At 39.8% G+C, this 15015-nt stretch overlaps 1 protein-coding gene across 3 annotated transcripts in view; it reads right to left on the bottom strand.

Annotated features, from left to right (window-relative positions):
• The window catches only part of LOC124549065 (parathyroid hormone/parathyroid hormone-related peptide receptor-like), a 498163-nt gene that overhangs the window by 36781 nt on the left and 446367 nt on the right, over positions 1 to 15015 (bottom strand). For all 3 annotated transcript variants that reach the window (XM_047125217.1, XM_047125215.1, XM_047125216.1), the window contains 2 exons: positions 9464 to 9549; positions 9209 to 9350 (listed from right to left, as the gene is read on the bottom strand). In XM_047125217.1, the coding sequence (XP_046981173.1) occupies positions 9209 to 9350; positions 9464 to 9549 (228 nt within the window). The remainder of the gene's footprint in view (positions 1 to 9208; positions 9351 to 9463; positions 9550 to 15015) is intronic.

Here is a 15015-nt window from a genome sequence, read left to right as displayed (position 1 = left end):
CACAGAGCACAACCTAATCATAGCTAACACTTGGTTCAAGAATCATAAAAGAAGATTGTATACATGGAAGAAGCCTGGAGATACTGACAGGTTTCAAATAGATTATATAATGGTAAGACAGAGATTTAGGAACCAGGTTTTAAATTGTAAGACATTTCCAGGGGCAGATGTCGACTCTGACTACAATCTATTGGTTATGAACTGTAGATTAAAACTGGAGAAACTGCAAAAAGGTGGGAATTTAAGGAGATGGGACCTGGATAAACTGACTAAACCAGAGGTTGTACAGAGTTTCAGGGAGAGCATAAGGGAACAATTGACAAGAATGGGGGAAAGAAATACAGTAGAAGAAGAATGGGTAGGTTTGAGGGATGAAGTGGTGAAGGCAGCAGAGGATCAAGTAGGTAAAAAGACGAGGGCTAGTAGAGATCCTTGGGTAACAGAAGAAATATTAAATTTAATTGATGAAAGGAGAAAATATAAAAATGCAGTAAATGAAGCAGGCAAAAAGGAATACAAACGTCTCAAAAATGAGATCGACAGGAAGTGCAAAATGGCTAAGCAGGGATGGCTAGAGGACAAATGTAAGGATGTAGAGACTTATCTCACTTGGGGTAAGATAGATACTGCCTACAGGAAAATTAAAGAGACCTTTGGAGAAAAGAGAACCACTTGTATGAATATCAAGAGCTCAGGTGGAAACCCAGTTCTAAGCAAAGAAGGGAAAGGTGGAAGGAGTATATGGAAGGTCTACACAAGGGCAATGTTCTTGACGACAATATTATGGAAATGGAAGAGGATGTAGATGAAAATGAAATGGGAGATGTGATACTGCGTGAAGAGTTTGACAGAGCACTGAAAGACCTGAGTCGCAACAAAGATCCGGGAATAGACAACATTCCATTAGAACTACTGACAGCCTTGGGAGAGCCAGTCCTGACAAAACTCTACCATCTGGTGAGCAAGATGTATGAGACAGGCAAAATACGCTCAGACTTCAAGAAGAATATAATAATTCCAATCCCAAAGAAAGCAGGTGTTGACAGATGTGAAAATTACCGAACTATCAGTTTAATAAAACACGGCTGCAAAATACTAACACGAATTCTTTACAGATGAATGGAAAAACTAGTAGAAGCCGACCTCGGGGAAGGTCAGTTTGGATTCCGTAGAAATATTGGAACACATGAGGCAATACTGACCCCACGACTTATCTTAGAAGCTAGATTAAGGAAAGGCAAACCTACGTTCCTAGCATTTGTAGACTTTGAGAAAGCTTTTGACAAAGTTGACTGGAATACTCTCTTTCTAATTCTGAAGGTGGCAGGGGTAAAATACAGGGAGCGAAAGGCTATTTACAATTTGTACAGAAACCAGATGGCAGTTATAAGAGTTGAGGGGCATGAAAGGGAAGCAGTGGTTGGGAAGGGAGTGAGACAGGGTTGCAGCCTCTTTCCGATGTTGTTCAGTCTGTATATTGAGCAAGCAGTAAAGGAAACAAAAGAAAAATTTGGAGTAGGTATTAAAATCCATGGAGAAGAAATAAAAACTTTGAGGTTCACCGATGACATTGTAATTCTGTCAGAGACAGCAAAGGACTTGGAAGAGCAGTTGAAAGGAATGGATAGTGTCTTGAAAGGGGGGTATAAGATGAACATCAACAAAAGCAAAATCAGGATAATGGAATGTAGTCGAATTAAGTCGGGTGATGCTGAGGGAATTAGATTGGGAAATGAGACACTTAAAGTAGTAAAGGACTTCTGCTATTTGGGGAGCAAAATAACTGATGATGGTCGAAGTATAGAGAATATAAAGTGTAGATTGGCAATGGCAAGGAAAGCATTTCTGAAGAAGAGAAATTTGTTAAAATCGAGTATAGATTTAAGTGTCAGGAAGTCGTTTCTGAAAGTATTTGTATGGAGTGTAGCCATGTATGGAAGTGAAACATGGACGATAAACAGTTTGGACAAGAAGAGAATAGAAGCTTTCGAAATGTGGTGCTACAGAAGAATGCTGAAGATTAGATGGGTAGATCACATAACTAATGAGGAAGTATTGAATAGGATTGGGGAGAAGAGAAGTTTGTGGCATATCTTGACTAGAAGAAGGGATCGGTTGGTAGGACATGTTCTGAGGCATCAAGGGATCACCAGTTTAGTATTGAACAGCAGCGTGGAGGGTAAAAATCGTAGAGGGAGACCAAGAGATGAATACACTAAGCAGATTCAGAAGGATGTAGGTTGCAGTAGGTACTGGGAGATGAAGAAGCTTGCACAGGATAGAGTAGCATGGAGAGCTGCATCAGACCAGTCTCAGGACTGAAGACCACAACAACAACAACAAATATTAATGTATGTGATGAATATGTGTAAAATATCACGTGTTCGAGCTAAGGGGAGGGATATGTAGTGCTTTGAAAATTTCGGGTAATTTCTACAAACACTTGGCTCTCCACCATCTCAAACACCTGATATTTTAATGATGAGGAAGAGAGAGCCTTTTTACATATCTGTGTGTGGAGGAGGGACAGCTGTCACGAGAAGCCAGGAGCTGTCCCGACAAGTGGTTACCAGCAGTGCCTTGGAATTTATTTCAAAAAGTCGAAGAGTGCTTGTATAATGTTATGTGGTTTTTGGTGTCATGAAGAAGCGTGTATTGCATGGAGACTCTTACTTCATGTGTTGGCTCTGCATGAGGCAGCATGTATGTACGAGGTGCATTCAAGTTCTAAGGCCTCCAATTTTTTTTCTAATTAACTACTCACCCAAAATCGATGAAACTGGCGTTACTTCTCGACGTAATCACCCTGCAGATGTACACATTCTTCACAATGCTGACGCCATGATTCCACGGCAGCGGCGAAGGCTTCTTTAGGAGTCTGTTTTGACCACTGGAAAATCGCTGAGGCAATAGCAGCATGGCTGGTGAATGTGCGGCCACGGAGAGTGTCTTTCATTGTTGGAAAAAGCCAAAAGTCACTAGGAGCCAGGTCAGGTGAGTAGGGAGCATGAGGAATCACTTCAAAGTTGTTATCACGAAGAAACTGTTGCGTAACGTTAGCTCGATGTGCGGGTGCGTTGTCTTGGTGAAACAGCACACGCGCAGCCCTTCCCGGATGTTTTTGTTGCAGTGCAGGAAGGAATTTGTTCTTCAAAACATTTTCGTAGGATGCACCTGTTACCGTAGTGCCCCTTGGCATGCAATGGGTAAGGATTATGCCCTCGCTGTCCCAGACATGGACACCATCATTTTTTCAGCACTGGCGGTTACCCGAAATTTTTTTGGTGGCAGTGAATCTGTGTGCTTCCATTGAGCTGACTAGCGCTTTGTTTCTGGACTGAAAAATGGCATCCACGTCTCATCCATTGTCACAACCGACGAAACGAAAGTCCCATTCATGCTGTCGTTACGCGTCAACATTGCTCGGCAACATGCCACACGGGCAGCCATGTGGTCATCCGTCAGCATTCGTGGCACCCACCTGGATGACACTTTTTGCATTTTCAGGTCGTCATGCAGGATTGTGTGCACAGAACCTACAGAAATGCCAACTCTGGAGGTGATCTGTTCAACAGTCATTCGGCGATCCCCCAAAACAATTCTCTCCACTTTCTCGATCATGTCTTCAGACCGGCTTGTGTGAGCCCGAGGTTGTTTCGGTTTGTTGTCACACGATGTTCTGCCTTCATTAAACTTTCGCACCCACGAACGCACTTTCGACACATCCATAACTCCATCACCACATGTCTCCTTCAACTGTCGATAAATTTCAATTGGTTTCACACCACGCAAATTCAGAAAATGAATGATTGCATGCTGTTCAAGTAAGGAAAACGTCACCATTTTAAGTATTTAAAACAGTTCTCATTCTCGCCGCTGGCAGGAAAATTCCATCTGCTGTACAGTGTTGCCATCTCTGGGACGTATTGAGAATGAACGCGGCCTCATTTTAAAACAATGTGCATGTTTCTATCTCTTTCCAGTCCGGAGGAAAAAAATCGGAGTCCTCAGAACTTGAATGCACCTCGTAATTGCATGGGTGTTTTGTCAATTCTGATATTTATCTTGGAACCAGTTGGCTTGCTGGAGCTTGTATAGAATAATTGTTACTTTGTGGATGAGAGTTGAAAAAATATTGTTGTTGAACTGAAAAGATTCTATGAATACACAGTTTATTTCAAGAATAGAGAGTTGGTTAATATTATTCCCTTTAATGTGAAACAGTCTTCGGAGAAGAATTAAACAGTGAGAGTGGCATAGATGATGACCCAAAGAAGAGGATCAGCTGCACATGCATTGTATGAGTCAACTGGAACAGACATAAGAGTCATGCAACCCAACACAGCACTGTCTCTTGTCATCGAAGAAAGCGTTAGAAGCTTTCAGTATGTCATGTGAGAAAAGTGCGAGTTGGGTTTCACATGATTGATGTTTTCAAAAACCATGCTGGTTGGCATTGAGGAGGTCATCAACTTTCTGTACCTAGTGTTATGTGAGCTTCACTGCTTTTCATGAGTGCTTCAAACTCTGGCACTTTGTTGCAAATGCTTCGGCAGTTTACTATTAGGGTTTTAATACTCTCACCTATGGGAGGCATTTCTTTTGATCTTACACTTATACTTCTGGGTTTCCTACAGATATTGTTATCTGGATTGGTTGGAGGGTCATCTAATCAAAAAAACATTTGTGCGCACACCATACAAAGTCAGCTACCTGAGTACCAGCCTCTGATGTGTAGCACATACCTGACCTTTTTAGGGGGCTCTACAGTACTCAACCCTATGGAACAAGTCCAGGAAGCCACAGCTGGAACAGCCTCTTCAACATGCTGAATGAGGCCCACAGGCATACACACTGAGTGCACCTGGTGTCCTTTCCTGTCCCTTGCTGCCATGTCCTTAAGGTGTACCATCATTCATCATACATTTGAACTGCAGATGGTTAATAGGCCCCAATACTTTTGCATTTGCCTCCTCCTGACACCAGAAAAAATAGGTTTCCCCACAAAAGGTGAAGTGAGCCCCACTTGTTAAGCTTCAGTTTCTGTGAAAGACAGAACCTCAGACTTGTTGGTTAGGGGACTGATACAACACTCTGAGTCGTCCCTGATCACCGTCCACCCTGTACGGGATGCCTAGATCTACCATTGATGTGCCACTCACAGTCATATGGACGTGTAATGACAGATCCTGTACTTTCTGCAGAGGAGACGGGATCCATAGGCTAGGACAGTACTTGAAGTACCTCTGGTACAGGCATTGCCGGTACACAACTCTTTGGAGCTCTTCCAACACACTGATTCGAAGCACCTGTCAATCATTTGACAGCAATCACGATGATTTCCAGATGCTTACAAATGTCAACCAACTCATCCTCTGTTTGAGAACAGCCTTCACGGTGGTGCTGCATTTTGGCTGGTGTAATGTATTACAAGGCAATGAACAAAGGATGCCCAAGATTCGTGATCTTCTACAGAAGCCCAAAATTTAGCATGGACTTCAATGTGAGATGCTTATAACAGTTTCCACAACGAAATTTTACTCAAAACCTGGCAGAAAATCCAAAGACATTATGGTTGTATGTGAAGATGTTAGTGGCAAGAAACAATTAATACCTTCTCTGAACGATAGCAATGGAGATACTATCAAAAAAAGTTCTGCCAAAGCAGAGTTACTAAACACAGCCTTCTGAAATGCCTTCACAAAAGAAGACGAAGTAAATGTTCCAGAATTCAAATCAAGAACAGCTGCCAACATGAGTAACACAGAAGTAAATATCCTTGGAGTAGTGAAGCAACTTAAATCACTTAATGAAAGCAAGTCTTCTGGTCTAGACTGTACACCAATTAAGTTCCTTTCAGAATATGCTGATGCATTAGCTCCATACTCAACAATCATATACAACTGTTCGCTTGACAAAAGATACGTACCCAAAGATTGGAAAGTTGGACAGGTCACACCAATATTCAAGAAAGGTAATAGGAGTAATCCACTTAATTACAGGCCCATATCATTAACATTGATATGCAGCAGGATTCTGGAACATATACTGTGTTCGAACATTAAGAATTACCTTGAAGAAAATGGTCTATTGACACGCAGTCAACATGGGGTTAGAAAACATCATTCTTGTGAAACACAACTAGCTCTTTATTAGCATGAAGTGTTGAGTGCTACTGACAAGGGATTTCAGATTGATTATGTATTTCTGGACTTCTGGAAGGCTTTTGGCACTGTATCACACAAGCAGCTTGTAGTGAAATTGTGTGCATATGCAATATCGTCTCAATTATGTGACTGGATTTGTGACTTCCTGTCACAGAGGTCACAGTTCATAGTAATTGACGGAAAGTTATTGAGTAAAACAGAAGTGATTTCTGGCATTCCCCAAAGTAGTGTTATAGGCCCTTTGCTGTTCCTTATCTACATAAACGATTTGGGAGACAATCTGAGCAGCCTTCTTAGGTTGTTCGCAGATGATGCTGTTGTTTATTGACTAATAAAGTCATCAGAAGATCAAAACAAATTGCAAAATGATTTAGAAAAGATATCTGAATGGTGTTAAAATTGGCAGTTGACCCTAAATAACAAAAAGTATGAGGTCATCCGCATGAGTGCTAAAAGGAATTCATTACACTTCAGCTACATGATAACTCAGTCAAATCTAAAGGCCTTAAATTCAACTAAATACCTAGGAATTACAATTACAAACAACTTAAATTGGAAGAAAACTATAGAAAATGTTGTGGGGAAGGCTAACCAAATACTGTGTTTTATTAGCAGATCTGCTAAGGAGACTGCCTACACTATGCTTGTTTGTCCTCTTTTAGAATACTGCTGTGCAGTGTGGGATTCTTACCGGATAGGACTGACAGAGTACATTGAAAAAGTTCAAAGAAGGGCAGCACATTTTGTATTATCGTGCAATATGGGAGAGATACAGGATTTGGGCTGGACATCATTAAAAGAAAGGCATTTTCCATTGGGACGTAATCTTCTCACAAAATTCCAATCACCAACTTTCTCCTCCAAATGCAAAAATATTTTGTTGATGCTCACCTCCATAGTGAGTAATGATCATCACGATAAAATAAGGGAAATCAGAGCTCGTACAGAAAGATATAGGTGTTCGTTCTTCCCACGCGTTATGAGACTGGAATAATAGAGAATTGTGAAGGTGGTTCAATGAACCCTCTGCCAGGCACTTAAACATGATTTGCAGTGTATCCATGTAGATGTAGATGTAGAATTAAACCTGCTGATTATCTTTTAATCTGTAGAGCTAAAAAGTTTTGGTGTGCAAGGAATGAAAGCTATCAGAATGCTTGTACTGTTGTTGATTAGTGGATTTAATACGAAGAGAAGTTTGGATGGAGCCATCAGAAAAGTGATGGTCAGTGACCAGGAACAAGGTACATTTGGTTGAGGAGGACCAGTTGTAGCAGGGGGGAGAGAAAGTGCTGAGGGTGTGCAGGAATGACAATTGGATGTCTTGGCCCTGAGTCCAAATCATGAACATACCATCAATGAATCTTAACCAAACAGGGGTTTTGAGGTTTTGGGAGAGCACAAAATTTTCCTCCCAATTGCCCATTAACATCTTAAAATAGGAGAGTGCCATGTGGATGCCCATGACTGGGCTGTGGATATTTTTGTATATATTCCCTCAAAGGAGAAGCAGTTGTGTTTGTGTATATAATTGGTATGGTGTATGAGAAATGAGGCAGTGTGTTTGGAGTCAGAAGGACTTTGATGGAAGTAGTGTTCACCAGCAGCAAGGCCATAGACAAGAAGGGTATTGGTGTATGGGGAGATGGCATCAACAGTGACAACTAGGGATCCAGGTGATAATGTGGTAAGGATGGTCGAAGATCAGTGATGGAAGTATTTAGTATCTTTGATGTGAAAGGGTAAGCTTTTGGCAATTGGTTGGACATGTTGGTCAACCAGAGCAGAATTATTGCAGTGGGAGCACAATGACCAGCTACAATGGAATGTACAGCATTGTAAGGTTTGTGAATTTTGGAAAGCATGTAGACAATTGGTGTGTGAGGGTCACTGGGGTAAGGCAGGAGATGGATTCAGGGAAGAGATTCTGGGATGGGTTTAGGCATTTCAATAGGGATTGGAGGTTATGTTCTGAGGAGGAATTGCTATGTGCAGGTGTTCGTTTAGGAAAGGCTGTTCTTCCTTCTGTTGTGGGGTTTGTTTTCTTGAGAATGGACAAGGAAATAGATGGTGATCAAGTTGGAGTTAAGGAATTCTTTGAAGGTAACTGAGATTTGTTAGATGGAAGGGTCATGGCTGGATCTTAGTGTGAACTGGGAGAGGCAACGTTCACTGTTGGTATTAGGTTAACCTTGTTTGGATGGATTGGTAGCAAAGAAAAAATTCCACTGAATGGATCAAGAGAAGGAGAGTAAATCTTGGATGAGTTTCACATCTCACGAGCTCTGGTACCCATGTGGCACATGCCTGACTCATGCACCTGCTACCCCTCCTTGCACGTTCCTTTCTTACATACCTGCTACCTCTCTCTGAGCCACTGGCTACCTGTCCCCAACACCTCCTCCTGCTTCCAGCCTCTTTCTCTCTCCACTCATCCCACCTGACACAACTCCCAGCTGCCAGACTGCAACCCCAGCATTGTTTGAACATCCAGCACAGTGCAGCTGTACATTCTACCAGAACTTTCTCACATATTAGTAGACTTAATTAGATACTTTAAAATTAATTTTGGGAATAGTAAGTACTAAATTACTCATGAAGCTGACTTGTAGCCTTATTGATACATAAGGAACAGATGGTTGGTTGGTGGTTGGTTAGTGTTTAACGTCCCGTCGACAACGAGGTCATTAGAGACGGAGCGCAAGCTCGGGTTAGGGAAGGATTGGGAAGGAAATCGGCCGTGCCCTTTCAAAGGAACCATCTCGGCATTCGCCTGAAACGATTTAGGGAAATCACGGAAAACCTAAATCAGGATGGCCGGAGACGGGATTGAACAGTCGTCCTCCCGAATGCGAGTCCAGTGTGCTAACCACTGCGCCACCTCGCTCGGTAAGGAACAGAAGTACAAGCAAACATTAATACAACATATTATACACAATAAGTGCAATAGTAAAAATAATTTTCATCAAAATAACTGTTTTATAATTTATAGTTATTTGTATGTAAATCAGGTAACCTAAAGACATGTTTAACCAACATACCTGGAAAGAATTAAATAGACTGCTGGCAATGAGGACCACCATTTCTGCTCGGATCCCAATTTTTGAATTTTCAAATGCCAGAAATACTACATAGTGCACTCCAAACAATGGTATAAGTGTTAGTGTTGATTTTGCCAGGCGTCTAGTAATTGGGAAGATGCACAAGAACTTCACATCATTCTTATAATGAGAAATATAATTATTATTTCCAGCAATGAAAATGATAATTAAATCAAAGAAAAGAAAATAATTTACCTGTAGATTTGTGTCTGCTCACATACTGATGATTGCAGTTTTGTTAAGATAACTCTGACAAGCCTAATGAATAATATGAAACATATCTGTAAACAAAGAAAATGGTTTACTGTTAGCAGATCTTACAGATTTTTAACATTAAATATGCGTGTAAGTCTAGCTCTACAAGCTTGATTATCTTACATTCATTTTATGTTAGTTGTTGAGAAGATCATCGCTTAGGATATCACAAATTTTATCTACCATTTCATCAGAAAAAACATCAAGTGAAACTCCAGAGCATGGCGAATCTGTATCACTCGCACAACTATTTTTAAATTCGTTTTTCCAGTGATAAATGGTCAAGAGTTATGGTGGAAAGTCCCCAAAAATTTCCTTTATCTGGAAAACAGTTCACTCAATAATCATATATTTTAACTAATTTTTATGCACTTATACAAAAAGTTTGACACCATTCAGTTAAGGGACATATTACATGATCAACAAAAGAGTGAACAGTCAACTAAACTACAGCTGAGAAGGTCTACAATTCATAGTGCATAAACACCCCACCAGGCATGCAAAGTACTAAATACCGTGAAGTGGTATACCCTAAACTCAATATTCTTATTTAATTTACTTATTTTTCATCCTTTGGCCACTTATTCTAGTGATATTGGATACATTAGGATATAAGTACATGTGTTAAAAAGTGTTTGGTATTTACATAAAAAAATAAAAGTACACTGTTTTTTAGGCTTTTATGACAAAACTGTGTAGAATTACAAGTGTACATCATGTAAAATAAAAACAGTTATAATGAGTTTTCTGTATTTCACACACACACAAAACAGTTTCAGACACAGTTAAAAGAATATATAGTTGGCAGCACAACATCTTTACATGTTTTTATATGGCATTTGTAGAAAAATCTCTTATTTAAAACATTCAATGTGTGGCTTCAGCTGCCAGAGACTGTGGTCATACGTGTGTGTGAGTTATGCGTGTGCACGCGTGCTTGCGTAGCAACTTTACTTTTCATAATATTGTTCATTCGATCCTGGATTTTCAATTGTTTGATTATTTAAGGGATTTGTACACTTTATTCAAAGAACTCCCATACATTGTAGCAACAGCCTGAGACCAGTTGGCTTATTAGTTTTTATTTGAAGTAGATAGTGTTTTTAAGTTATTAATGCTGCATGGAAGTTTGTTATAAAGTGTTCATTTCAAGATCTTTGTCACTTAACTTGTGACTATCTGTATACATGGGGTAGTTACCTTCACAAATACTTATATTTTTATTCATCAAAGCTGTATAGTTTATTTTTAGGATTTAGCTGTTTCAAATATCTACAGTGCAGGCACTGTTAGTATTTGGAATTCTGTGAATTGGTTTCTGCAGGACAGCTTTGGTGATAGGTTTCTAATGCACATAATTGCCTTATACAACAGTATGAGTAACCTACTTATATGTATGTTACCTGCTCTCCCACACAAGGGTATATAGTAAGAAGAGAGTGGATAAATAAGACTATAAAGTATCATGGTCAACAGTTTGTGACATTTTTCACAGGAGAAATATATTTGTATTATTTTTTGAACAGATTTATATCTATATGAATCTGTTATGACATGAAACTGTCCACTGTCAATCCTAAAATCTTGCTATAAGGAGCTTCTGAAATACTTGAGACACAAAGCTGGTTATGAGGATTACCTACTTTAACTTCGTTTTGTGTTCACATAAAAGTTGCTTAACTTTCAGTTAAGAAAACATTGCACCCTCAAAATTTTTCAATGGCCTATCCATCTACTACTAGAGATATGTCATCAGTATACATGACCACTGTTTCATTTACAGCACCAGTCATGTGATTTACATATAGAATAAATAGTAATGGTGCCGATGCTAAATCAATAGAACACATTATTTTACCACTTTGAATACTGAAAGCACAGTATCCAATTAGATGCCATTTTTATATTTTATTTTCAATAAATAAATCAATAACATTTATTGCTCTACCTCTTAGCCATACTGATTTAATTTTTCTAACGGATGTCTGCGACATACACAGTCAAAGGTCCTTGACATGTCAAGGAGTATACTACATACTTGTTTCTGTTTTTCCAGTCCCCTGACTACATATGCTGTGAAGTCTGCAGCTGCTGTCTTTATGGCTCAACCTTTTCTGAACCTGTGCTGTGTATTATTTATTACACCAGGTGTTTCAAGTGAATATTGGTGTTTAAGGCTTAGTAGCATTTATCACATTCAACATATGATTGTAAGTGATACAGCAAATGGAAGATCAACTAAAACAGTTTTTCTTCCAAGTGTCCAATGTGAACACTATTTTTCACACCTATGACCAAGTGTTAAATGAGTAAGAGAGTTTTTCATGCATTGCCCCACGAAATCAGTTCGAGAAACTAGTGATGAATTAGCAGTTCCAGTGACATCTGTGTGGGTACTTCTAATGAGATGTTTTCAACTATTTCCTTACTGTTTGCAGTTCTTACAAGATTTAAAACCTATGTACCATGGTTTATGTGCCAACTTTGCAAACAAAATGTTGCTGCATGAGAAGGAAGATTTTCTCGACCATGTCATCTTTGGTGATGAATCAACAGTCACTTAAGTGGAAATGGGGACACACATAATCTGCACATCAGGAGGTCAGCAAATCCACACAAGGTGGTACAGTTGCAATAGGACTTCCACAAATTATTTGATTTTTAGGCCATATACCAGTGCAGAGTTTATGGGCCTTTCTTTTTTTCATGGCTAAACTGTAACTGGTGTTTTTTCTCTTGATGTGCTGTAGCTATGGGGTTTCCCTCAATTGGAAGAACCACAGAACTTTAGTTGGTAGCAAAATCATGTGCCATCTCACTGGCATAACTCAGTAAGCAATTCGATAAATGACATTATACACAATGTCTGGATTGGCTGCAAGAGGTTGGATGACAGAGCTTGTGCCAATGGCCTCCACATTCATCTCATCTGATGCCATACAATTTTACCCTTTGGGGGTTCATAAAGGATCCTGTGTACATGCTTCTGCTACCAGCTGATCTACCGAACTTAAGAAACACAATTAAAGCAATTGTTGCAACAATTACTCCAGACAAACTGATCAAGGTCTGGCAAGAACTCACCTATTGGCTCAATGTGTGCTATGGGATGAATGTTGTTCATGTTGAGCACAGGTAAGAGAAGCAGTTTGAGTTGCTCTTTCATTTGCTGTAATATTTGAAATTATGAGTTTAATGTAAAAATCCTGCGAAGCACCAGGTATTTTATTTCTGGATGAAATTTACAAGCCTATCCTTTATGGCTATTTCTACAGTTTAGTGTTGCTGCACTTCACTGTCCACTACTCCCATCATAGTATCCGTCCCCCTCCCTGCCCCAGCTTCCTCCCTACCCCCACCCAGTCGCCACTCCCATCATGCACTGGTGCTGCTACTTGCAGTGTGGTTTCAGCTCTCTGAGACTGCAGACGTGTGTGCAAGTTGCATTTGCGTGAGTGTGTGTGTGCGTTTGTGTATGTGTGTCTACTGCTTACAAAAGGCCTTTATGGCAGAAAGCCACAATTGTGTGAATTTTTTTGTTGTGCATATTGCGACTCAGCATCTCCACTTGGTATTTATTTGTCTGATAATCTTTATACACTCCCATTAACTCCTCCCTACCCCGACTAATTTTTGGAGTGATGCGATTTCTACCAGGCTTTTTTTGTACTTTTCTGCATATCTTTTGACACTAGTAACAACAATTTAAGAAAAGACAGATTGCTACTTACCGTAAAGAAGACACATCAAGTTACAAACAGGCACAATGAAAAGACACCCACATAAAGTTTTCGACCACAGCTGTCATCACTAAGAGACACACACACCTTTCACCCACACACTAGCAAGCACACTTCATGCACCCATGACCGGTCCGAGATGCTGGAGATGGCGGTCATATTCCTACCAGGAGTTTACTTTGTTTGATTTTTGACACTAATATTTATATAGTAATTCATAGCTTCACAGAAAGATACCCAACTCTTATTTATTTTTTCATTATAAATCCCTTCCCAGTTTTCTGTTTTCAGTAAAATGTCCAAGATGTTTAGGTTTCCTGGTTCAGTTTGTCTTAGTTCTACAACTGTGTATTTGTTGTCCATGACATTATCCTTAGAAATAGGAATAGAGAATTGGTCTGCATTCCTATTATGCAGATGGTATACCACCCAGCTGCAGTCAAAATATTCATTCAAATTTAAGTGCACCACATCCCATGGGTTTACAGAGCCAATAATAAGTCATTGCTCCTTACTCCCATTAGTCATTGTGCATAAAATTATTAAAAATTTATGTTTACCAAGCATCATTTTCTTTTTACAGAAATTTACCATACTTATCAATTCACCCTCAACATGCTTCCCCTATAATTTCATTTTTAAAACTGTCTCAAACTGTTGATTAAAATGTAAAGCTGTCAAACCAAAAATACAGCATATGTGTAAACAAAAAAAAAAAAAAATGCATTTACATATGTCTGCTTGTGTCTGTATATGTGCGGATGGATATGTGTGTGTGTGTGTGTGCGCGAGTGTATACCTGTCCTTTTTTCCCCCTAAGGTAGGTCTTTCTGCTCCCGGGATTGGAATGACTCCTTACCCTCTCCCTTAAAACCTACATCCTTTCATCTTTCCCTCTCCTTCCCTCTTTCCTGATGAAGCAACCGTTGGTTGCGAAAGCTTGAATTTTGTGTGTATGTTTGTGTGTCTATCAACATGCCAGCACTTTTGTTTGGTAAGTTACATCATCTGAAAAAATGTGCAGTTGTTAAATATGGTTCAATTATAGTTAGCAGTTGGTGCTAGGATGTTTGTTGAATGTCACAAGACGTTGTTGTGAAATGTTCAGTCATCCCAGGACTTGCAGGAGGACTGGTTGAGCACTACATGAAGAAGAACACATATTGATACTATTGGAAACAAGTTAATGAGGTAGCTCAAAGGTGGGGAGAAGTGGTGGAAGGTTTTATGGATCATATTAGGAAAATAAATTCTAATACATATTAGGAATTGACAGATCAATAGGGACATTCTGCAGCAGGCTGAGCAAAAGGATGCTAGATGCATTTTTGGGGGGGTTTCCCTGTTGAGATGTTGCATAAAATGTGTACGGAGTTTCCACAAACTTTAAACGAGTCTGTAGAAACTGCAACAGTTTTCACCTAGATTGACATAGTGACCAAACTCAGGGTGAAAAGAGTAGTTTTTAATGCTCAGATAGCATTTTATAGATGCGGTTAGCCTGGCCGTATTCAGTGGAATTGTGGGAAGCTTCAGTGTTAGAAGTGTAAATGAGAGGGACACTCTGAAGAGAAAAACCAGTGGAGGTTTCCACAAACACAAGGGAGGTAGCTGCAGTGTAGACCCACAGCACAGTGTTACATAACAGAAAGAACAATGCAGCCACTGTGCTGTGTTCTCAGTTAATGTAAGCTTGAGACACCCCTTTGTGGAATCAGTGGCAGAGTATTGTTTAACTGGGTATGTAGAAGG

The sequence above is a fragment of the Schistocerca americana genome, chromosome 1, assembly GCF_021461395.2.
Source record: "Schistocerca americana isolate TAMUIC-IGC-003095 chromosome 1, iqSchAmer2.1, whole genome shotgun sequence".
NCBI classification, from domain to species: domain Eukaryota; kingdom Metazoa; phylum Arthropoda; class Insecta; order Orthoptera; family Acrididae; genus Schistocerca; species Schistocerca americana.
Note: the sequence above shows the minus strand (reverse complement) of the source record. Positions and strands in the feature narration are given on the sequence as shown.